At 39.5% G+C, this 26,078-nt stretch overlaps 1 protein-coding gene across 1 annotated transcript in view; it reads right to left on the reverse strand.

Moving 5' to 3' along the window:
- STARD13 (StAR related lipid transfer domain containing 13) overlaps positions 1-9,920 on the reverse strand; it is a 255,593-nt gene extending 245,673 nt beyond the window's left edge. Inside the window, exon 1 of the mRNA XM_054388684.1 lies at positions 9,165-9,920. Coding sequence (XP_054244659.1) covers positions 9,165-9,920 — 756 coding nt within the window. The remainder of the gene's footprint in view (positions 1-9,164) is intronic.
- Between the last annotated feature and the right edge of the window lie 16,158 nt (positions 9,921-26,078).

Consider the following 26,078-nt stretch of genomic DNA (forward strand, 5'->3'; position numbering starts at 1 on the left):
TCTGTGGTCTCATGGTACTACCAAGGAAATATGTCCATTACAATATCAAGCTAACATTATTTTATTGGATTTCCATACAAAGAAGGACAGAAAGCTGCTGGGTGTATCACTAGAATCTGATTTTATTAACTGGGCATATGTTACCTAGGAAGAATCTTCAAAAGCACCTAAATGTCTTACTATAAGTGCCACAAACTTCCAGTGGGATTATTGTGTGTATGAGGAAATTTGTAACTCATTTTGCTTACTCCATTCAAGAACTTTGCTATACTAAGAAATATACTTTGCAAACTTGTTCATTCAGTTACATTCTGTTTCTGGTTTTGTTTGTGGTGGTGTATTTTTTTGGCTATCTTGCAGCTTGCTATATTGCTGGACTTCAAAAACCATACCAAATGCTCACCTATCAGCCAAACACTTAAAAATGCAACCCAATCTGCTTCCCCCATCTCTTGAGCAAGTTTGTGGTCTCACAAATTGTTCTGCTTACTGCCCATCCCACATCTTATCCAGAATTTCCATCTGCACCCTAATTTCAATGGTAAGCAGATTTGCAGATTTCGACATGTTTGCTCTGGTCGCCCCCCCACCTAAGACCCAGTCTGTAATTCTTGCAGGTGCCTGTTCCTGTGCTCTGACAGGAATGTAGTTCATCAGAGCCTTGATTTAGACAATGTTTACTTCATGTTGACTTTTCCTCTACTTCTGTAGAGAAACATGAAATGCTTGAATGGCCTCACATTGCACAGGTTCCAGATATTTTCAGATCTATGCAAAGAATCTTGATATACTTCTAAATTTTTTTATGGGCTTAGTGTAACCTTAAATATATCCTTTTTTAATATTTTCTGGCAAGAGCAATAATAATAATATTGCTATTTCCTGAGGTGGCCATGTGATTCTGAAGTATTCAAACACACAACAAATAAAGAAGTCAGTGTCTGAATATTCTCCCCTTTTGGAATCACAGAATCATAGAACGGTCTGGATCAGAAAGGACCTCCAAAGGTCATCTAGTCCAACTCTCTCTTCAGTAAGCAGTGTATCCTTAACTAGATCAGATTGCCCAGTGTCTCACCTTGAATATCTTCAAGGATGGGGCCTCAGCACCTACCTCAGCAACCTGTTTCAGTCTTCCACTACACTCATGGTAAAGAACTTACTCCTAATATCCAATCTAAATCTATTCTTCTCCAGTTTGAAACCATTGCCCCTTGTCCTATCTTCACAGGCCTTTGTAAACAATATCTCTCCATCCTTATTGTAGGCCCCCTTCAGGTACTGGAAGGCTGCTATTAGGACTCCCTGGAGTCTTCTCTTCTCCAGGCTGAACAATGCCAGCTCCCTCAGCCTGTCTTCATAGCAGAGGTGCTCCAACCCCCTGATAATTTTTCGTGGCTATAATATAATATAATATAATATAATATAATATAATATAATATAATATAATATAATATAATATAATATAATATAATATAATATAATATACCAACTGTGCTAACTATTCTGCTGAAGCTTTAAGGGTAATTATAAACCACACATTAATACTCTTCATAGAGCCTCTTAGTATATGTGCATGAGTCCACAATGAAGCTGTGCAATAAAATTCATTGGCAGCACAGTATATTTTCAGTAGGATAGCTACAGCTAGGATGGGCAGCATAAAGCCTGTGTCAGACACTGGTAGCAGACAGTCACATTTGGAAACTGCTTGCCTAAAGATCATTCATAATGTTATGAAAACTACTTAAGGGTCAAAGTTTTACACATTAACTTCAAAAGCCCAAGAGTTTCATACAGTGCAATGCAAATCAATAATCTCACCTTCTGTAATTTCATATTACAGCACCAAACTGAAATGTACTTCTAAAATTTTCTGAAGGAGTTTGAAAGTCTAGGTGAGTTGTCTTTTTGACTAATGATCTGATTTTCTTTTATAAGTTTGTCCTGGAATTTTAATTTTCCCAGAATTTCACTATATAGGCACTATATACAATATACTACACATTTTTGGAGACTGATGATATTTTTCACCACAAATTATTTCAAACTACATGAAGGGTCAATTGCAAAAGAGTACTCTGGATTTTTTGAGTGCTAATCCACCCATCAGATGAAAGTTTATCACTTCTGCTTTTGAAAAAGGATATACTTTATCCCTGTGTATTACAGCTTTTCAGCAGGACGTTGGCAGAGCCCAAGCTGGGACTGCTGAAAACAGTTTATAGAATCTTTCTCACAAAACCAGAATGCCTGTGTTTGCTATAGTTTCAACCCAGCAGCCACTGATGCATGGTGAAGACAGTCTTGTGATGTGAAAGACAGGTATCTGCTGATGGCAGTAAAGTGCATCTTTTCGGGGGGGCATATACTTTTCTTTTTTTTTTTATTTTTCTATTAAAGAACAATGGATCATGCCTGTTTATTAAAACATGGAAGCCACATGCATGTATACTGAAGAGACAAAAGACAGTCACTTTGATAGTATCCACATATTTTCCTACATTTTTCAAGCATACCAATCCTATTTAATATGATCTTTTGCTATATCCAGAAGTTACTATTTTTGTTATAAACTACTTGTTTTTTTAAAGTTCCTATAATTTTGCAGTGGAAACTACCATGCAGCTAATTTCCACTAAGATGCAAATTTGAACTTATTGCTCCCTCCATTCACAGTAAGGATAATCAGAGAGCTGGAGCACCTCTCCTATGAGGACAGACTGAAAGAGTTGGGGCTGTTTAGTCTGGAGAAGAGAAGTCTCCGAGGTGACCTTCTTGTGGCCTTCCAGTATCTGAAGGGGGCCTACAAGAAAGCTGGGGAGGGACTTTTTAGGCTATCAGGTAGTGGTAGGACTAGGGGGAATGGAATAAAGCTGGAAGTGGGGAGATTCAGACTGGACATGAGGAAGAAGTTCTTCCCCATGAGAGTGGTGAGAGCCTGGAATGGGTTGTCCAGGGAGGTGGTTGAGGCCCCATCCCTGGAGGTGTTTAAGGCCAGGCTGGATGAGGCTCTGGGCAGCCTGATGTAGTGTGAGGTGTCCCTGCCCATGGCAGGGGGGTTGGAACTAGATGATCTTTGTGGTCCCTTCCAACCCTGACTGATTCTATGATTCTAAGACACAATAAATGCCTTATCCTAATGGGAAGTGGCATTATTAGGAATAGTGAGCCTAGAGAAAAATGTACTCAATACAAAATGCTGTGTTCATCACTGGTCTCTCGAATTTATGAAATGAATAAAAAATTCTTTCAACTCAATAATTGAAGTCTGTAAGACACCATTTATCTGTCTTTAAGAGTTAATTGCAGTTGTTTACTGGCTGATAATAATGCATCATTGCTAAAGTAATCAGCAGGTCTCCAACTCCTATTTCAAGCAGGCAGAAAATAAACAGAAATGCTACAAATGTTGTAAAGTTCAACTCACCATGTCACCACCTATCATCTCTAGGGGATGTATAATGGAAATACAGAAAGTGCAAATATCACAGACACACAAAGGAAATTAGAATGTACAAAGCTCAATGTATTACTCCTGTCTTAGGCAAGTAATTCTCAATTTTCTTCCCCCTTAACTTCCTACTCCCTTCTCCCTGGGTACTGTTATTTCAGCATACAGCTCTCCTACCTGAGTAGACATCCCATGTCTGCAGAAGGTGATGAAAAGGAGATAATTAAAATGGTATTATTCTTCATGAATAAGTCATCACAACTTTGCAACCATTCTCTTCCTCTAGTTTTGAAGTCTCAGTTTCATTGAATAAAGAGAAGAGCAAACTTCCAAAGTATGGGAGGAATGGGAGAAGGATATGTTCTTTACTAATTTTTGCTCTTGTACAACTGAATTAGAGAAGAAGAAACTATTGCAGGGCAATTTTCAGATACCTTAAATTCCACCTAATTTCCAGTGCCTCATTAATGAAAACAGCAAAGTACCTTTCAGAAAAGTGCTTCAGAGTGGCTAAGCAAGGCATGGAGCAGGAATACGGAGTTTAAGCCATCTAAATATAAGGGTAGGAAGCTCATTTTGGCAGGTCCAGTTACTGATCATAATTGTAGCTTGACTGCTACTCTTTTAATAATTTAAATTGAATGGATTCAATGTAATCTGAATAAAGCAAATTAACTGCCACAGACTCAAAACTTTCTGATTCCTTTCACTGGGTATGATTACTTGATTACAATATTGAGAACACAGATGAATACTTGTGCTTTCCAACCCAAAACCATTCTATGTTTCTATGATTCTGTATTTTTAAAAAAATCATAATTAACTTCAAAAACTATGGCTTTGAATAAAGATTTGTGGTTTCATCTCCTCCTGCATGTCTTATCTATTTATCTTGTCTTTCTCCATTGGTGAACTTCTGATGTTTGTGAAAAGAATGAAAACACAGGCCAGAAGCAGACAAAATGTGGGACAGATGCTAGAGATACTTCAGTATTACATCTCAGCAAATTACTGCAGCCTGCATCTGAATTATAATGGTCTAAGCTGATACAATGGTTCTCAAACTTGTCACTCAGTAATGATTGTGGAATGAGGATAAAATTTACCTAACTGTAGAACAAGCATAGAACAAGGAAGTTGATGAAAATGAGTGAATAATGAAGGAAAGTAGAAAGTCAGATCATCTATCTTCCTCCCAGTAAAGTTCTCTATACCCATTTCAGAGTTCAGCTTCCTTAGCTGTAAATGTCAAAAGCAATGAAGCATTCACAAATCTCCTTTAGAACACTACAGTTTTACTTAGAACAAAGACTTATGGTGAAATGTGGTGCCACAGCTACCTCATTAACATCACTTGGTGCTACACAGAGATGGTCTCCTGACTGGTCACTCCTGTGACTGTGCAGCCTCCTTCAAAAGTCAAATCCTGACATAGCTATTCACTGTGAATACTACCTTAATTGCATAAATTATCTGTTTGGGTCATCTTGTCTCTGTTACACCTGGAGTACTGCATCCAGTTCTGGAGCCCCTAGTACAAGAGGGATATGGACATGCTGGAACGTGTCCAGAGAAGGGCCACCAGGATGATCAGAGAGCTGGAGCACCTCTCCTGTGAGGACAGACTGAAAGAGTTGGGGCTGTTCAGTCTGGAGAAAAGAAGGCTCCGAGGTGACCTTATTGTGGCCTTTCAATATCTGAAGGGGGCCTCCAAGAAAGCTGGGGAGGGACTTTTTAGGCTATCAGGTAGTGATAGGACTAGGGGGAATGGAATAAATCTGGAAGTGGGGAGATTCAGACTGGACATGAGGGAGAAGTTCTTCACCATGAGAGTGGTTGAGAGCCTGGAATGGGTTGCCCAGGGAGGTGGTTGAGGCCCCATCCCTGGAGGTGTTTAAGGCCAGGCTGGATGAGGCTCTGGGCAGCCTGATGTAGTGTGAGGTGTCCCTGCCCATGGCAGGGGGGTCGGAACTAGATGATCTTTGTGGTCCCTTCCAACCCTGACTGATTCTATGATTCAATCTCACTCTTCGTTTGACACAGCTGAACGATGTAAGGATCAACATAAATATTAGACCATCAGCATCTTGCTTTGAACTAACAAGGAGGTTTGGTTTAGATCTCCTAGACACGTTGAAAGAGGCATGATGTAAATATATGTGCAACTCATGGCCCTGAAAGGTTCCCCAGGTTCCTGTGTAAGGGGTAGCAGATCTGATGCTGCAGGCCTGACGTGCTGTGCACCAGCTTACACAGCAGATGTGGTTGAGTGAAGGGGAAAACATTATGGCAGAGGCTCCCTTAATGAATTCCTCTGCGTTAGGAAAGACTCTTAGGTCTTTAAGAAACAATTATTTTTCTAGGATTCTCCTAGAATTTACACCTATCTGCAACTCTTGTCAACAGTTAATTCTTCAACTTTTCCAGGTATGTTTCAGAAAGAGGAGAATGTGTTCCATCAAGGAGCAGCTATGAGAGAAGAGGATTCATTCAGAATACCTTTAATGTCCAGTGGGGAGAGATACATGTACATGATCTTGGCACAGACATCATGAGGCTGAAGATGGACACCTAGACGGTTAGCTCTAAGAGGTTCCTTGCCACCACATGGGCTTTCTCATTTGCTGCCTTCTCTCTCTGATACAACAGAGGAAGCTGTGACAACTCATATAGGTGACCTAAATAATGTTAACAATGACAGAAACCTTTTTGGATGCTCTAAGAGCAGCCATAACCTAAGGTGGGCTTCCCAAAGAGATGCTTTGAAACTGTCCTAGAGAGAGGATTTCCAGTTTGCTGCTGTGTTGGTAAGACTATGCTCACCTTTCTGCAGCAGTAAGCATTAGTAGTATTTCTAAACAATCACTGAGGTGAAGGAAGATCCATGACGATTCACTTTGTCAAGGGTATGATTTCACAACACTTCTTTTTGCCTAATATCTGACAAATATCTTCCATTTTTTACTTTACTGAAATGCTACTCCTGGAAGTAACACATATTGCTTTGAGACTATGAAAGGATGAGTTTACTGATGTAATGTTGCATAGTAGTTCCTGTTTAAATATACTGATTGGCTGCACCTGGCTCAATACAGTTTGAAGAAATGGTAATCTAGAAAAATGTTGTTTCAGAAGCTGTTTTAAAGAATTCATTGCCACTGCAGACTGAGTGGACTGCATGCACAGAGTACATAGCTTAATATGAAGACTTAAAGTAAAATAAGCAAGGAGGAATGGCTCAAGATACCACTTCAGAGTTGTTAACAAAACCTCTGAACAGAACAAAACAAACTGTCATAAACAATACTAGAAGGACATGAGACGTGAAAAAAACAAATCTCATTTAAGATAGATAGGTGGTTCTTCAAGGAAAGTGGGCAAAGAAGACAAATCTATGATGAGAGCACAAAAACTCACTGTTGTGATTAAGGAAATGCTGTCTTACAATAATGTTTACCTCTATCACCATCCCAAAAGGAGAAATAACATGGACAATACTTCAGACATGTTTGTATATAGAATTGCTTTTAAATCTTCGAAGTTTTGCTTCCCCAGTTGATATAAATACTATCTTTAATGTAACAACTCTATTTGGGCATTAAATATATCACTGATTAAAGACTCCTGAGGACAAAGCACAGGAAATACGTGTAGGACCAATCTAAGGGTGGAAACAGAGAACAGACTGAATTCATAAATTGAACAGAAGTATCATTTATCTTGGACTACTCAGAACAGGAAGATGCTGTATGCCTTTAGGAAAAAAAAAAAGAAAGAGTTTTGTGGGGGTTTTAGGCCCCATTGTAGTAATTATTTTCATCAGTTTGTTCCACTTGCAACAGAGTTGGCAGCTTACACAAGTTTTATTTTTTTCCATCTTCCCTCTACTTGTTTAATGTTTGGTGTACTTGGAGATTTGAATGAAGGAAGAAGATCAACAATTATTACTTAAATTCATGTAACAGCTATTTAAATAGAGATTTGGGCACTGGTTTTGCTACTGGTGCCAGTGCTCCCCAGGCTGGAGAAGGTGACAGCTTTTCCTCTTTTCTATACATGAAATAGGAGATTTGCACACAGTAACCAGTATACGTACTTAGGAATGCCCCTGCAGGGTAGATCTTAACACTGTTTCACTGTAAACTCTACTAGCAAGGATTTAGCAGGGGTCTGGGTTAAGGTGCTGTGTGTGGTAGTCTGTATCTGTATGGCTTGGGTCATGTGTTTGTTATACTATTTTTAAGTGTAATGGTTGCTTTTGACAACATCTTTTGGCTATGCTGTCTTTATGTAGCTAATTTCTTTCCAGTAGAAAGATGTTTTTCCATGGCCTCACTGCCATACATTTGCTTGGACCAGAATCATGAAGAAATTTTTAATCTAAGTAGTGAAGTGTGACAGCTGTTAAATTTCAGAGACAAGATAATACCTTTTTTTTTTTTAAATTCTTGTAGGCATTCCTAGAATGATAGATATTTATTTACACAGGAAAAAAAAAATCAAACCTAGGACTGCATCATTGCATCTGTACAGTTTTTGAAATGCTTTGACACATTCTCTGAGATTTACTAGGTAATTTCGCTAGCTTGTCTGGCAATTTATAATCCATTATTTTGCACTACAAGCTGCATCCTTGGGTTTATTTTATGGCCTAGACATAAAGTAAGCTAAATGACAACAGCCTCTGTTCTCTCCCTTTTATCTATGGGAATGACCTTCAGTGAAGAGAATCAAGGGATGTTGCGAATGCATTTTGATTTACATTTATATGAATGAGAATGCTTCTGAGTAGTTGAGGAAGCAAAACTTGGCTTAGCGAAGAGTAACAATGCAATTATTTAACAAACCATGCGTCACAAGAATCAGGGTCAGTATTGCATCAAAAGGTGTGCTGTTTTGGAACCATCTTTGAGCCTTGGTTTTCTAATATTAGCTGCTGAGAAAAATGTGTAGAAATGTGGCTTATTTCTTTGTGAGCTTCTGCAGTATAGTTGGGATATGCATGAAATACAGCAAAAACCTCCCACTCAGTTAAGGGCAGAATTACTCCCCCCCAAACTGGAGATAGATTAGTATTAAAGGAGAGAAGTAATTAAGAGTTGTATACCATAATTTTGATGTTGATATGGGCTTTATAGTCCAAATTCTTTCATTTAATCAGAAATCAGTGAAGCAACTATGATATCAGTACTAGAAGTAAAAGAACTGTAGACAAAGAGAAATAAACCACACTAGGTAAAAGACTAGAGCTCCACCCTGATTTTCAAGGCATAGAGCAGACTTACATGGAAAATAACCTTTTTTTAAGCTGGAGGAGGAGAAAAGAGAAGAAGGAGAGGTATGCCTGACCTGCAATTTAAGATTAATTTGTGCTGCAAGGTCAGGAATGTTGGAATTTTAAGCGTTTGTTTTGCCCAGTATTTGGTGTATGATCGTGTATCAGCAGGGGAAACTCAGCCATTGTTCCCATTTTAAAAAGCAAGAGAAAACAGAAACCCAAGGCTTCACTAATGTGGCACGTCTGAAGTAATAGATTTATCTAATGCAAAAACCTGCTATGCTTTTATTGTAGGTTTATATTTTTAATTATGCAAGTCACGCTGATTATCACTGTATAACAATTTGCGCAACTCCTTCCCCTCCTGTATCCAACCTTAAATGATACCACTCACTTAAAACATACTTGTAACAAAAGAGTAGCTTGCATTACCTCTGGCTCCAAGTGTTTTTCTTCCTTGCCATGGCCCTTCAATTCCTTGTCAGAATGATTGTCACAGTCTTCCAACTGACAGATACGTTGGCATTTAGTAAGTTCATGTTTAGCTTGCTTGCTTTGAGAAACATTCCTTCTATGAAGACCACTGAGAAACGCCTCATACAGTGGCAGTTCTGTAAACACATCATCATCACCTCTACAACCTGCTTCTTCCTCTTCAGATGAAAACTCTTCTGCTTCTCCTGCCTCACAAATATGGAGTTTAGTATTAGCTTCATGTGGTAAAAACTCAAAATCAGAAAATGTGATAGCACTTGGTTTGTGTCTTATGACTTTGATTTCATGGCTCCTTTCTGGTTCCTTGTCTGAATTTTTTCCTGTGAGGACTGGCCATTCTCTGTGGAAATGAAGGTTTAAAGGATTTTCCTTTGGCTTGTGCCTTGCAGAACAGAATAATTCTTCACAAAGGTGCTTTGTCTCAAACTGATCAGTGGCATTGACACACCCTGCAGCTGTGTCAAGTTGCAAGGATGTCTCATTGTGGTCTAATAAGGATGTTGTGGACAGCAAACTCAATTTGGGTTCCAGTAAAACATTCTGAAATTCAGATAAACTTGCCTGGTTTTCTGTCTTTCTTTGATATTCTTCATGTTTTGCTTCCTCCTGAGTCCCCAGGCACTTTGCAGATGTAAGATAAGGTGAGCTCTGTTCTGCTTCATATATATTAGTTTCCATTCCAATGAGTTTCATCCATCAGAGATCAAAATTACTTCATTCTTAGTTTTCTTAAGAAACGTAACTTCACATAGGTAGCCAGGAAGTATCTTGTTATTTTTCCAAAACCATGATCATACAATCATTATTAATGCCTGGATTCTCACACAAAACATCTGAATTCTCTCTGCTTCTGAAAAAAAAAAAATCCAACAACATTATTGATGATAACAAGCTTGCATCCGTAAAAATAATACTGCAACAAATTTACTTACAGGTCTCTTAAAAAATCTCCATGCAGATTAAAACATGATAAAGTTGAGTTATTTACCTTAGAGGCTAGGAAAGAACTAGCAAATGCAGAAATGTTTTGGCTGAGTTTTGTGTTCTTTTTTTTTTTAATCTTGACTTTATGATGATTATTGGCACAAATGGTTCAGAATCATTCAAAAGTATTTTAGATACGTTACTGAAGTATGCCTCTGTTAATTATATTTTTGTTGTCTGTAAAATCACTGGAAACTTTTGCACTGTTCTGATAAAGCTACTAAAATGTCAGAGGGAAGGGCAAGGAGCCAAAGTAATTGACATAAAAGAAAGACAGTTGCAGCATAGGTAGAGTCTCAGCTTCTGTGAATTGCCAGTGCAGTGCAGCACCTGCTCATTTCCAATAAATTTGCAAAGCAAAAAGAGGAGACTAAAAATGAGAGCTTCAGTACTACATCAGAATTGGCTTTATCTGGTTTAAATCAGTCCTAACTTCTGTGCTCATATCTAGGCTGTGCACCTCCAACACACAGGAAGCAGGGAGCAGCTGGAGAACTGATCTTGCATCACTGAATAGCTTACATTTGTAATTTATTTCTTGTGACAGATCGAATATTGATAGCAGTTATTTTACTGATTGTTTCAGTACTCCATCTGTGAGAGAGCAAAGAAGAACAGAAGCTTTTCAAAATAAAAAGAGAAGCTTAAGCCTTTGATATGTATGTGGCAAACCTGTCAGTGATGAGGAAGACCTGTCAGAAGGCAGTACTGTGATTGTCAAAGTGGGAAGCAAGCAAATTCAGATGCTGGCATGTGACATGCCTCTCACTACGTGTGCCACAAACTGAGCGATGCACACCAGTTAGGCATATTTTAGTGATGGTTAGCATACATTTTAGCATTGCAGACATAGATAGAATGTATGGAATGCTGTTACAGTTACATAAAATTTGTATTCATTATATTAACGTTGTCATTTGAACTCAAACTGTAAAAGGTGTGAGCATTTAAGTACACACTGTTTAGGTAGACTTCCTCTCAGCTATTGCTAGCTCTTTAAAAGTCAGACATTATTATAAGCTGTCTAGCCTCCTGCTGGAGTCAGTGGAGAGACAAAAATGCTTCCAGAAAGTAAATGCTCTCACTTATCTTGGATACCTATTTTGATGTGGGATGAGGCTCCCTGCTGGCGTGACTGCCTTATCCAAAATTGTGGATGATGTCTAGACAAAAAGCTTAACCCCAGTAACCCAGCCTTTAGAGGGACAAATAAAGGCAGAAAGAATATCTCACATATCTTTGTTACACAATAATAATAGATTACCTTGTCGACATGTGAATGAGAAACCTACTTTTGGAACCCTCATTTTCTCAGAAGCTTCAGGTTAGCCACTTACGTAGAAATACCTTCACTTTCAGAAGTGCTGGACACCCTTGGTTCTCCCTAGCATTACGGGAACTAATTGAGTACATTATCTTTGAAAAACAAAATGCATTCCTGCATATGTAGGAAATAATTGCAATCACTAGCATGTCACATGGTGAAAAAGCCTCCTGCCATTTCAGGTGAATTTTGTAATCTGTGCTTCACAATGAGCCATGACCTTTGTTTTTCAATCTCTGGAACCCAGTATCCTGCAAGAAGGCAGGCTGATAGCATCCACTCTCCCACCATGCAATCTCAGGTGGAAGGATAAATGATTTACCTATTCTAGAAGACTCTCCAAAAGGCACAAAAAGAGCTTTGACTTGGCTGCCCCACACCAGCCTGTTGCCATCAAGGATAAGTTGTGTTCACCAGCCATTGCTGCTCGTACCTGCTCCAATCTTTACCTATTGGGAGTTCTAGCAGGAGCAGCAGTGCTCAAGTATCTGTCTCTCTCATAGACTCTTTGCTAGCCTCACATGTTCCTATTGTCACTTTTTCTTCTCAGCAAAAATTACCCATCCTTGCCCTGTTCCCTGGACCTTCATTAGTTCTTGTAATACTGTCAAGCAGGCTCCACCATGATGACATCTGTAGGAATATACCTCTGTGTTCACAGGAACATCTTTGCTGTAACAAACCCAAAATACAGCAAAAAATGCTCCAGAAGCTACAGAAATTCTGCAGTAGGCAAGTATGGGATGGGATACATGGATGAAATCTATTTCTAGTATTTTAGGGTGATGCTTTAGACTCTGAAACATGAATCATCCCTGCAAAAATTTATATTTTTGGCTATCTTTGGATATTTCTAGCATCTAAAATCAATACTCTGATTCTTTTAAAATTGTGCTAAGTTCTTTCTCTCAAATGAGTTTTGTTTTTTACAGGATTTGGAGTAAAGCTAGAATTTTTACAGTTTAACTACAAAAGGCATGAAAGAATTTTCCTGCTTATTAGAAACTCCATTGGACTCTTATTTTTCCTGAGATGAAACAGGAACAAAGGAAGGATGCAAAAGCAGGCTGGTTTTGTGCAACTATGGCAAGAAATGTCTGAAGAGGAAGTGGTAAGAAGGAGTGTGAGTGTACCCTTGTTTATCCTGTGAATGAATCTAGCAGTAACTGGAAAAAAACCCACACTCTTATAGAAAATATCAAATTCCGTATTTTATAAAGAGTTATACATAGACATTTACAGCTCCTAAAAATGGAGCATTTTGGACAGAGCTGTGGATTTGAAAATCCTGCCCATAGCAAAATGTGTAACTCAAAGAGATCTGAACATTCTGAGCTAAACCTGCATGTGTTGTGAAAGACCTGTAATACAGCCCTGGAAAATAAGGTAATTTTCACCACAGTTCTGAATGTGTGCACTTATAAGTTCTGAAAAATAATAATCTTTCTGGAAAAGGTCTTCAAAGCTTTATGAACAGGAAAATTTAATATGCATACATAATTCTAAACATACATGGTAGCATTTTCTCTGCTGGTAGGCACTAGTACAGGTAAAGATGTTGTAATATAAAACTGTCTTGGGCATATATATGTTTTTTCCAACTAAAAAGGGAAATGTAGGGCTACCACTGCTAATTGTCCAACCAAAACTCACTCCAAAACAACTCAGGAAGAGCATCAAAAATTCCAACACTGAATATTGTTTTTAAGCTCAAATGTAAAATGCCTTTCTGGGTGTAGAAACTTCAGCTTTTTGTACACATGAGTTTAAAACAAGTTGGATTTTATTTATTAAGGAAAGTGCCTCAGAAGTGAGCAATAAATAAATAAATACAGATTTGTGATACAGCCAGTGAAATGCTGTGGAAGAAAACTTCTCATAGGGTCTGGCAAAAGCAAATGTGTATGTGCAAACTCACAAATACATTTTTGTGTATCATGCTCTATTTGCTTGATTCTCTTTTGCCCAGAAAACGAAAAATTGTATTAAGCCTCACCAAGTTTTGCATAAAGATCACACAAAAGCATAGCTTAGGCTTAACCATTAAATAGGAGGATTTTACAGGGGCTTTAACATTCATAGATTCATTTCTATTTTCTTGAGTCGATATAAGGAGAATTGTTTTCTGAGGCAAATAATTATGCTTTATTTCATATGGTTACTATAACAGCAAGTCACCTAAACTAACTTTCCAAACATTTCAATACCCATTATGTATTTTGGAATTACAGAGCATGTGAATGTGTGGAATTTTCTTCTTTTAAATTAAATTTAAACTTGCACTGACATAGTAAACCAGCACATTGGGTCCTGGTCTTGACTGGAACAGTACGTCGCTCGTCTAAAATAACAAGTTTTTTCCCTTCAGGTCCTAATGCATTTTTCCCCCCTTCCACAATGACTTTGCTTAGTATTTTCTGTTGACTTAAACAGTCTTCCCCTCAAAAATTAAGCAAACAAACCAACAGAATGAGAGACACATAGACTAAGAGCAAATTAGGAGATTAGGATTTTTTTTCCCTGACGATAATTTTACCTGTGTGCAAGGTAACCCCAAATTTTTTCAATTCAGTTAATTTCCATAAATGTAACAACAGGAACTCAGTTAGTAGCCAAAAGATCCTCCAAATGGGGCAGAACAGAAAAAGAAGTGAGCAGATCCTTAACAAAAGGCATTCAGCTTGCTTGCTGCACAAGAACTCTGTCTACAGAAGTATGTGTGAGAATCCCTGGGGCAAAAACAGCCTTCTACAAGCACTGGCCAAGTTATTCACAGAAAGGAAAAAAAATACAGGAAAAAAAAGGAGAGCGAAGGAAAAAAAATAAAAAGAGAGAGTGCAAGCATGCTTCACAGGAACACCAGGCATTTCTAAAAATACAGTGTGACCTCATTCTTCACATTATGCCAGACCTTAACATTATGCTTTGCTTTATCACCTAGAGCACCTGGAGTCAGGTTCCCACTGCACACACTCAAGTTTGGATGCTGTCAGGTTTTGAAAGGGAGGCTGTGAAATGCCTTTTGATGTAGTATAAAGCCAGCATAAAGTAATATAAAAATTATCTTCCTATGTCAATTGAAAATTCTAATTATTTTTTGCCTGTGTTTCTTGAAGACCTACATTTGCTGCACCAAAGCTTCACAAGTCTTTACTTTTATAGGACCATAGCTTGCAGTCAGACTTCTGCATGTGCTGCAAAGTGTAGCTGTGACTAGACATGTGAGTTTCCAAGTGTGATTATAATTGTCACTGGAAATACAGGGTGAGAAAATTCTGAGTTATATTTTAATTTGGGAAGTGTTTTTCTCTATTCCTTTTGATTAGAGCAAGCAGCAAAAGTGTAAAACCTGCAATACTCTTCTACTCATGTAATGGATCCCAAATACTAGCAGTAGCAGATTACATTTTTCACCTTGAGATACCCAGGCACAGATATTTGGCACAGATGCTGCCAAGCTATGCTCCTCCTGACTCATTTCAGTGATTGAAGCACTTAGATGCCAGTTTCTCTTACACCTCATGCACCTGATTGCCTCTGCTGAAGTTAAACAGTATTTTAGTCAGCAGAGTATTTGGCATGTTTATGACCTGGTCACTCAGCAAATGAAGCCACATCTTAATGCAAAACCATTTCACAGCAATTACTTTCTATGACAGTTTAGTGAGGCTACTCAACTTGGAGGTGTTTATTATCCCAGGACAGCTCTACTATCAAGCCTGTCCTTTAGCTTCGCTGTGTCCCCACCTCTACTGTGGCAGAAGCCCATTGCCAAGGAAAGTAAAATACCTTCTCAAAGGCAATAAACTACAATGATAAAGAGACACTTGTAATTTAACAGTGCTTACATCTATATTTGTCTTAGTTGCAACTGTTGGTCACAGATACGCTCTTTTCCAATCACCATCTTAACTAGTGCAGCTGTGTCAGCAATTTATTTACAGCTGTATCTATCTGCAGTACATAGGAGAGAAAGACTTTGCTCCAGGAAGAATCATTGACACAATTCATGCTATTTGCTGAGCCTGAGGTTGAGTTTAATCCAGCCAAGTGCTAACATCCTGCCAGTGCACTGACTCAGTTGTGTTTCTGTCTAAAACAGCCTTTTCAACACCCCTGACAATGTCCCCTTACAGCCATGTGGGAACAGTCATTTGATTGCATGGTTTAATGGTAAATAAGGTGAGAAAATACCCTCTGTGATACATCTACTGCCATTTCTAAGAACTTAGACCCAGTTAGCTTACATAAAATGGACCTTGACTTTGCAAATCATTTTGCTTTGTGCAGCCCATGGCCAGCACAGTTACAACCTGCAGCAAAATCAAACAGCAGGACTGAAGTGGGTAGATTCAGATTGGATGTTAGGAAGAAGTTTTACACCATGAGGGTGGTGAGACACTGGAACAGGTTGCCCAGGGAGGTGGTAGAAGCCTCATTCCTGGAGGTTTTTAAGGCCAGGCTGGATGTGGCTCTGAGCAACCTGATCTAGTGTGAAGTGTGCCTGCCCATGGCAGGGAAGGTGTAACTAGATGATCCTTGTGGTCCCTTCCAACCCTAACAATTCTATGATTCTAATGTGTGAGCATCAGTAAAGCCAAGGACTAGACATGGTTTTCCACACCTGGAAAAGCCTCATACCTCTTGCATACCTGATTACATCGTCTCAAAAGAAGGTATAATAAAAGAGTCAAGTATGAATGGGGAACTGAGGGCATATGTCTTTCCACATGTCTCTGAGAACATGAATGAAGCATCTTTAAAAAATAACATCTTTCTTTCTGCCATTAGGCTTCTTTAACATTGCATTCAATATATTGTTTTTGTATTCCCTGTTCTGCCTCACATAGTTTGCCTTGCACCTAAGAAATGCAGCACCAAGTTCCTGATGGGATATTGGCCAGAGGTTGTTTGACTACAGGCTTTTAGAAGGGAATTTTGAGCGATTTAAGATTATACACTGAACTTCTTGAGAATTTAAATCTTATGTGAAGTTGCTGAAAATTCTAATACTCACAAGAAAGAAGGGATGAAAGGGGTGTGTGTGTGCATATGTGTTTACGTAAAATCTGTGGTACTAAATGAAAACCATCATTTTTTTATAAATTACTCTAGAATACTTTGGCTTTGTTTTTATATGAATGGTGCAATCACCATGAAACAGGAGGAGCAGTCACTCTTACACAGACACTGTTCATAAGCACAGGCCACAAGATGAACCAACACTTAATAAAGATTTTTAAAATAACACTGGATAAATGACATAAGAGTGAAAAAAAAAAAAAAAAAGCTTGTCTTTCTTTAGATTGAGGATCTTGGCATGGTAAGATCCCAGCTCTTCATCTAAGCAACCAGTTCAAACCAAAGCCCATGAAAGAGAAATGACATAAAGCAACCAGTTCTCACGCTATAGGTCAGGTAAATAGGTTGCGGCTTGGGTTTCATTTTTGTTGGGGTTTTTTTTTTTTCTTTTCTTTTCTATTGAGTTGTCTATTGAAAGTCGTATAGCAGAACAAAATTCTCCTTCAAAATAGCCTTCAAATGGCTTCCAAAATTTCATGCATCCCTTGGCAAAATCTCTGCTCAACTTGGTGACACATACCAGCAGCCAAAGACACTGGATAAAAACAATTACTTCGGCACTTCCCAGAGGCAGAGGCTGTTATGGTCTGTGTTTACTGTATGGTTCATAATTCCTTAAAATGAAATAAATTAAATTATTTTAAGTTATTTCCCTCTCTTCAGAAGAAAAATAAATCACTGCCTTGGGTGTCTCCATGACAAAGTATCAGTTCATAATAATTTCACTTACAATCATTATTATTCACCATGTGCATATAAGGAGTTGGACACTTTCATCTACTGTTACCACACAGCTGGTAGAAGAGATGTAGACAGGAATCAAAGTTTCTTTATCACTAAAACTATATCTTAATCACATTTCATCTTCCATCCATAAAAACTGTTTTGTTTGATTTACTGATTGTCATGATTGAATTTAGTTGAACATAAGAGACAGAGGCTTCAACAGGCGTCATAACTGAATATCAGCACTTGTTTTAATAGGCTGAATTATTCTTACTAGTTCTATTTCTAGAGGAGAGTTGCATTAGAAATGTCTGACCTTTCCCCCTGAACTAGGTTGTCTTAAACAGGGATACACCAATTATTTTAACCAGAACATCCCACAACCAGCCCTTGGAAGTCCCCAGAATTTATTCCGTTCCTCCAACAGCTCCAACAATCTTCAGTAAGTCTTCAGTACCCTGCTTTTTTGTCAGACTTCTGTCATATCAGCAAGTTAAATTTCAAGTCCTGTTCCTTTTACTTCAAAGTAATTTTTGTGCCTTGACTCCTGCTCAGCTCTCCTGGTCCTTGCAATCTGTGGCCATACCCACCACAGGGGTAAAAGCCTCACACAGGAGGAGAGATTTCCCAGCACCTGCTCAGATCTACTGTGCACAGCTCCTGAGAAACCACAATAAAAATAAGTATCTCTGGCCGTTTTCTGAGTAAAGTATAAACAGAAAAACAACTCACAGAGCACTGGTGTTTAGGATAAGCTCAGGCCGCTGCAGGTATTCCCAGCTAGGGCAAACCCAGCCAGACTGAGGTAGCTGGAAGCAGCCCTCTCGGCAGTGGTAGCTGCTGAACCCTGCACAAGTTTCTTAATCCTGCTTAAAGGACTGGGCTGTTTCTGATGCCTTAGCCAGATCACTGAATACATGAAGGAAAAACAGGGAAAATGTTAATTGCTTAATTCTAGTGCCCTTTAAGGCATCCTAGACTATCTCACCTGCCCTTGTTCAGCCACCACCTCAGAGAGGTGTGAATCTTCTCCAACTCCACAGCAGAGTACCTCAAAGGGCACTGCTAGGCACCTGCAGGTAAGCAGCTGTTTAGGCAAATTAATTGTACCTTCGGTTTATTTAGTAGACTTTTCAAAGAATATAACTTCAGGCACCTAATTTTGGTGGTTAATTTAGGATTCTTAGGTAAGAGCCTTAACCTCTCCTTGGCCTACATAAAAAGCCTAAATTCTTATCATATGCACCTAAATTCAGGCCTTCTTGTAGGAGCCAAATCGATCAAAATTTCCAATAGCTCTTTTCTGTGTAAGGACTTGTATCTGTGCTGCAGTACATCATTATGGCAAGCTGCAAGGCTGAATCAGAACATACTCAAAGAGCAAACAAGAATAAGTAGTTTAGTGCCATGTGTGTTAAATCAGTTTGCAGCATTTCGGCTCCTCGGGTTTGTACTCCTATCAGTCTTACAAAGTTTCTGCAGTGTCTTGGTGACACACTACGTTTCCCAGTTGAGGTACTCTGCGTAATGCAAGGCTCATAAATAGCCCGAGTAGGCAGGGCTTTGATTTATGAACTGCATCAATATGGTAATGAGGATGTTGGCTGGGCAATTAGTTTTCAATTGTATAAGCTCACACTAGCTCTTGTTATTTTGAGTACAAAGGTTTGTCAGAACACCTCTTGAGTTCAGTATTTGAGAATCCTCTGGTGTCTTTCTTAACTATTAGACCGGAACTGCAGCAAATTAAAGCCTCTTCTACACCTTCTGAATCTAATATCTCTAAACCATTGGTATGAAAATATCAGCAGTAAATAGATGCATCCATTTAAAATGCTACTTAGAATGCTTTTGTTTATTCCAGTCCAAGATGGGCTTTGGACTCCAGTGATGTCTTTATCAGCCTCTCTAATCAGTGTTTGTAATGAATGCTAAATAAATGGTGACCCTTGCAATTAATGCCCATTACTACAAAGGCCATGCTGCAGGGCAGGCTTCTCCTCTCCAGACCTGCTGGGTGCATGAGATATAAATAGCAAGCAAGAGAGGACTGTGTCAGCTGCAATGAAGGTAGGTCATTTCAGAGGGAACAAAAGTTATTTTGGGGAATCTCCTGTGATCCATATCTGTATGTGTAATAAGGCCAAGGCAAATCCTGCTCAAACAATTTTGTTCAAGAAGTATTTCCCTCTAAACCAACATATTTTTGGTGAAGGACTCAATGTATTTTTGTTTAATCTGAAAGAAAAAAAAAGACATTAATTTATGTTGGGGATATTTACTCCTTTCTAGGTAATTTTTCAGAGCTTCCAGAAGAAAGAAGTCCTCAGATGAGTACTTTAATATTTTTAACCTTTCAAGCTCTTGCTTCCCCATGTAATTTTAAAATTTAAAAATTTTATTAAAATTTTAAGTTAATTTGATGGAAACTGACAGTTCTTTTGATTTCTTCTTTTTTTGGGGGATAAGTTTATGGTATTTTTTGCCCAGATATACTGGGCAAAGAAAAAATACCCAGCAATACTTAATGACAACTGCTTTAGAGGTGTCCAAATTTTTATTTATTGTCCTGGTTTAAGGCCGGACAGATCCTCTGTTGCCCTGGGAGGGGCAAAAGAGTGACACTCACACAAACGGATTGGATAGTGATGGAAAGTTTAAATGGGTGCATGGAGAAAGGGGGTCGGGTGGGGGGGTGAGGCGCAGGCACTGCATTCTAAAGCTTTCCCCCGATGCTGCTGGTTACAAAATCACCGCTGCCGCCTTGAAACGGCAGGAGGGATTCCACGTCATAGATAGACTCCCAGCTGTCCCCTCGGAAGCCATAAAAGGCTCACACAGTCGCCCCGGCAAAACCTTGAGCCCAACCACCAAAATCAACAATGCCCAGATTTCCATTTTAAATTTTCCATGTCTGCACTTCTCCAATCCAGTTTGCAGACTTCCCCGCAGCAACCATCCTCTGCTACGAATAATCTGTCCTAGTTTAAGGCCGGACAGATCCTCTATTGCCCTGAGAGGGGCAAAAGAATGACATTCACACAAATGGATTGGATAGTGATGGAAAGTTTAAATGGAAAAGCAATTGGTGTTTCACAGAAATTGCAAAGCATAGTGGCAAAGATATCCCAAAGCATACAGAGTCCCTTACACCACACCCAAATGCCTCCCAACACTTCCCTTCTCTCCACCTGAGGGTGTACGCAAAACCTCAGGGCTCTTTCTTCCCCTCTACTGCTAGGCAAGTCTCAGGCTGGCCAGGTCTCAGACTGCGTCCCTGCCCCCCCTCCTCCTTCTCCTCCTGGCATTAGGCCTAGACAGGGCTAGAGGCCTTGAGATATTCCCCCACCGTTACCTGACAGGGAGCATCTCCCATGGGAGCAGAGAGGGAAGAAAGAGGCAGAGAATGACTTTGTAGGAGAATTTATAGGGCACAGGATTTCTGGGTAGAAATACGCCGTTTCCTGTGTCCCTTACTGGGTTGGACACTTGGGACACCGGAGGTGTAACTTATGTGGCAGTAATAGGAGGCACCCAGCCTAAACTGTCACATGTATGCACAGAAGGAAATGTTTCGTAAGCCAAGGTACATATTTGAGGCCTGAATAGCTATTTTGATCAAATTCCCTGCTTGCCTTTCTGCTTTCCAGTTATTTCTTTTATTCCCTCTTGACATCTTCCAAAATTAGTTGCATTCATCTGTTCTCCATTTTCAGTTCTAAAATGCCAGATCTTGGTTTAGTGAGATTTTTGGTTCTGAGAGCTGTGGCAGAGAGTTATGGTATCAGATGATCTTTTCCCCATAGGAGTAATCATTCTAGCCGTTTTATCAAATAGTAACTCTCCCTTTTGGATAAACTCAAACAATGAACCATTTAAAACAGTGTAATAAGTGTAGTCTAAAAATACATAAACTAGTGCTAAGCTTTCTAGATTAGGTGTGACAAATAATAAAGCATTGAAGCTGAGGCATACTGCTCTGATACACCTTTTTTGGAGTGTCCAAAGAATTGACTTAGAGACCTTTATATGGCACCTGCAATGAACTGTATGCCAAGTTCAGAGGTAACTTTAGAAGTTTTTCTCTGGATTCTCTATAAGTTTTGTTTCTTTATTATAAATTTCTCCTGTGAGACCTGAGATTTTCTCCACCTCTATGCAGAATGAAACTGTTTCAGGCATTTCTGCATGCCTTTTTGGAATAAAGCAGGAAATAACCTCCCCATCATGAAAAACTCTGTAACCCACTAGTGAATGCTATTAGAAATTACAGAATCACAGAATCACAGAATCACAGAATGCTAGGGGTTGGAAGGGGCCTCTGGAGATCAGCAAGTCCAACCCCCCTGAAAACCAGGACCACTTAGGGCAGGTCACACAAAACAGATCTTTTCCCTGTGGAAAACAGAATACGTGAAGACAGAACATATGAAGAAAACCAGCTTATTTTGATCATTCACCCTTCACATAGTCATACATCACAGAATCAAATGCTCCAAGCCAGAGGCCAAAAAAGAGAGAATAAAGGCAAGAAAGAATAAAATGTTATAATAGTTCAAGAAAATTAGAGAGTTATATTTAATAGAATCATTGAATCAGTCAGGGTTGGAAGGGACCACAAGGATCATTTAGTTCCAACCCCCTGTCATGGGCAGGGACACCTCACACTAGATCAGGCTGGTCAGAGCCTCATCCAGCCTATTATAAATTCTAAAAGGTCTACTACACCTGAAGAGTAGTCCACAAATAAAGACCAACTGGGTATTTTTTTTTTCTAGAAAGAAATCTGGAGTAGAAAAAAATTCTGAAATTTTCACTTTACATCCAGACTAAAAGGTATATGAAGCAAAAGTGCAGGGAATTTATTTCATAACTTTTTCTAGTTTTCCTGGTTTTATTTTCCTATATAAGCCAGGCTTTTATAGCCTTTAATAAATAAAACCGAAAGGTACACAGAAATCTTAATCAAAGGGGATGCCCATTGCCTGGCAGGATGAAGCTCACCCAGAACAAGAAATTCAATTAAAAACCCTGTTACAGAGCCCTTTAAACAACCAGCATGGTTATTTCCAGGCTCTATGGCAGTATACAAACATTCAATGAAACGGTCAGAAATCTTTTCCACCGCAACTCCGTTCAAATATATTAACCTCTGAGATAGACGGTGTCTTTCATCCTCTCTTTTACAAGTACAAAGTGTGTTGTGCTAACATAAAAGAGATTTTTCTTTCCTCCAGAAAGCTGCAGATAAGTCATTAATTCAGATATCAGAGAGGAGCAAAATTACACAGACTTTTTTCTTCCCTTGAGACAAGAAAAAAAACTAGTTGCCTTGACTGAGTTTTAGAAGTGTCAGAAATTCAGTTTCATAACAGGTTCTGTTATGTTAAAAAGCAGATAAACAAGTAAATATATATATTTGGCAGTTTCATTAGCTTTCTGGTCAAACAAATGGTAGAAAAATTGCTCTCAGTTTATGCTCTCAATGCTTTCTTACTCTAATGCTCCATGTAGTTTAAGGCCAAAGTTTTTGATATTTTCCTCACAGAATATCCTAAGACGGTTTGATCTTCAAAAAGCCAAGCTCCTCTCCTTTTGAAAAGTATCAGCCACATCTGAAGTGGATCTCTCCAAAGGGATCATTTGTGTAACAATAAACATTCTGATTTCAAAACATCAGGCTCTCTGGCTGGTTTTAATCCCCACTGTTCTTAAGAGAAATTTAGAAATCATAAGAGACTGTTAACTAACACGACTTTGGCTCCCTAAGCCAAAGTGATGACAGGGTGAAGCAGCTGTATAAAATATGGACTTCACTGTACACCTCAGCTAGGCATAAATTGCAAACCACCCACGCCAGAAAGAGAGGCCATGACAAGAAATGAGCAGTGTCACTGCCTCTGGCCACCTGTCCCAGGGCATTTACTGCTGATAGGTTTCTCATTGCCACCTCTCTCTTTAAAATACTATTGTTTGTGCTTTTTGGTGGTGGTGGTAGGGTGAACATGGAATCAGTCTTGTCCATCCTTCATCACCACAAGGTGTGTGAACGTGTGGTCACAAAGGGCCCATGTATTATTAGCCATAGGATTGCATTGCTTTAGTCAAGCCCAGCTTTACAGGATGATGCCCAAAAGTGGTGAAAAGTGGAGTAATCTCAGGCTTCTTCGGCTAAAAGAGAGCCCTGTGTAGAAAAAAGAAAATGTGTGTGAAGTGGGATATTAATAGGACTAGTTCTCAAAAAATTATGTCTTTGTGGCTTCAACAAGTCTTGGAACAACTATTTTCTGAGCTTATGAAATAGGCTGCATCATAAGAAATAAATGGGCAAATAAGGATTTGTACTTAAAATTTCAAAAGCTCCGTCAGACAAAAATTAACTACCTTGGTCACGGTCAGATTGTGTACCCTCAGGGCTCAGCCCTCAGGGCTCAGTCCTGGGACCAGTCTTGTTCAACATCTTTGTTGGTGACATGGACAGTGGCATTGAGTGCACCCTCAGCAAATTTGCTGATGACAGCAAGCTGTGTGGTGCAGCAGACATGCTGGAGGGAAGGGATGGCATCCAGAGGGACCTTGACAGGCTGGAGAGGTGGGCAGAAGCCAACCTCATGAGGTTCAACAAGACCAAGTGCAGGGTCCTGCATCTGGGTTGAGGCAATCCCAAGCACAAATACAGGCTGGGCAGTGAGTGGCTGGAAAGCAGCCCTGAGGAGAGGGACTTGGGGGTGCTGGTGGACGAGAAGCTCAACATGAGCTGTCAATGTGCACTTGCAGCCCAGAAAGCCAACCAGATCCTGGGCTGCATCAAGAGAAGTGTGGCCTGCAGGTCAAGGGAGGTGATTCTCCTCCTCTACTCAGCTCTGGTGAGACCCCATCTGGAGTACTGCATCCAGTTCTGGAGCCCCTATTACAAGAGGGATATGGACATGCTGGAACGTGTCCAGAGAAGGGCCACAAGGAAGATCAGAGGGCTGGAGCACCTCTCCTGTGAGGACAGACTGAAAGAGTTGGGGCTGTTCGGTCTGGAGAAGAGAAGTCTCCAAGGTGACCTTCTTGTGGCCTTCCAGTATCTGAAGGGGGCCTCCAAGAAAGCTGGGGAGGGACTTTTTAGGCTATCAGGTAGTGACAGGACTAGGGGGAATGGAATAAATCTGGAAGTGGGGAGATTCAGACTGGACATGAGAAAGAAGTTCTTCCCCATGAGTGGTGAGAGCCTGGAATGGGTTGTCCAGGGAGGTGGTTGAGGCCCCATCCCTGGAGGTGTTTAAGGCCAGGCTGGATGAGGCTCTGGGCAGCCTGATGTAGTGTGAGGTGTCCCTGCCCACAGCAGCAGGGTTGGAACTGGCTGATCCTTGTGGTCCCTTCCAACCTTGACTGATTCTATGATTCTATGAAATATACAGAAAATTATAACACCTCCTTTAAATTGCTTATATTCACAATTGAACATACTTATCAACCTTTTGCTATAACATTTTTACCTATAATTTTGAAAAAAAATTTACCTAAAATCACATATACTAATAAAATATTGGCACATGCAAATATTCACCGAAGGACTCTGCTTATTAGAGAGCAGGACATGCTCTGCATGAGTTTTTTCTAATGTACTACTGTCATCATCCTTTTAAATCACTAAGAAGGGTGTCATGATTTTAGATTCCTAGAAGTTCCCATTGCAGGACAGACTGACAAGTATCGGACTAGCAGCTGCCTACACACCTTCAACTTTTCCCATTGAAAATGTAGATTAAAATGTGGAGTTGAATGACACAACCCTACAGTTTTGTAGCCTGTGGTTTCCTGCTTCACCCTGCATGTGACAAGCTTCTTCCTGCATGAGAGAAGCAACCAAGGAGATGTGAATAGAGGAAGGGCAATGACAAAAAAAGACATAACAATTTTTGACTGTGTTGTGATACATAATTAGAGTAGTTTTAGCATGCCTATGTGTGAGTTATTTACCAGTATTGGTGCAGTTGTACAAAAGGCTATTTCCCTTTAATTCTAACATGATGTCCACCTGGCAGCATCACATTTTTAGTGAATTCTTGTCATAGATAACCTTTAGTTAAGCAAAGAAATGTTAACTTATATAAACAATTCCAAAGATATTTGAAAGTATCCTAAACAAACACCATACCAGTGAGTGTACAGGTAAGTAGAAGGCTTTTACAAGCTTCTACTTGAGATATTGTTGAGTTCCTTTTCTCAGAGCAAGATGTGGAGTGCCAGTGAGCTTACCTGCTATAGGTTTACTGCTACCACTCTCAATTTCTCTGTACAATGTAGATAAATGGGAGAACAGCAATATCTACCATTCATTTGTACCAACCAACCTCTGAGTTGCACCAATCAGTTTTCTGGGTGCTCAGAATAACTCTTTCAGTCATGAACCTTGACCTGTGCAAGTAAGATAAAATATTGGCCTACTAACCTCCAGGATTTACTTTGGGAGTTTTTATGTAGTGGTGCCAGTCAAATACTGCATATAGAGGCAGTGCTTCAGAGATGGCTTAAATGCTACTGTGGAAATGCCCACCATGATGTAGAAGTTGTATTTTAAGGAGTAACTAGTATTAAAAAGAGAATTAGGAAGGTTCCCTTAAACGTGTACCATCTGTTCACAGATGGCAGTGGCAGCTAGTTACATACTGCCCAGTCTATATGCTCTTTATCAAACATGTTAACTCAAATTAACATTTGTGTGGCAAGATGTCCATTTACTCTGA

The sequence above is a fragment of the Indicator indicator genome, chromosome 1 (genome assembly GCF_027791375.1).
Source record: "Indicator indicator isolate 239-I01 chromosome 1, UM_Iind_1.1, whole genome shotgun sequence".
Taxonomy (NCBI): domain Eukaryota; kingdom Metazoa; phylum Chordata; class Aves; order Piciformes; family Indicatoridae; genus Indicator; species Indicator indicator.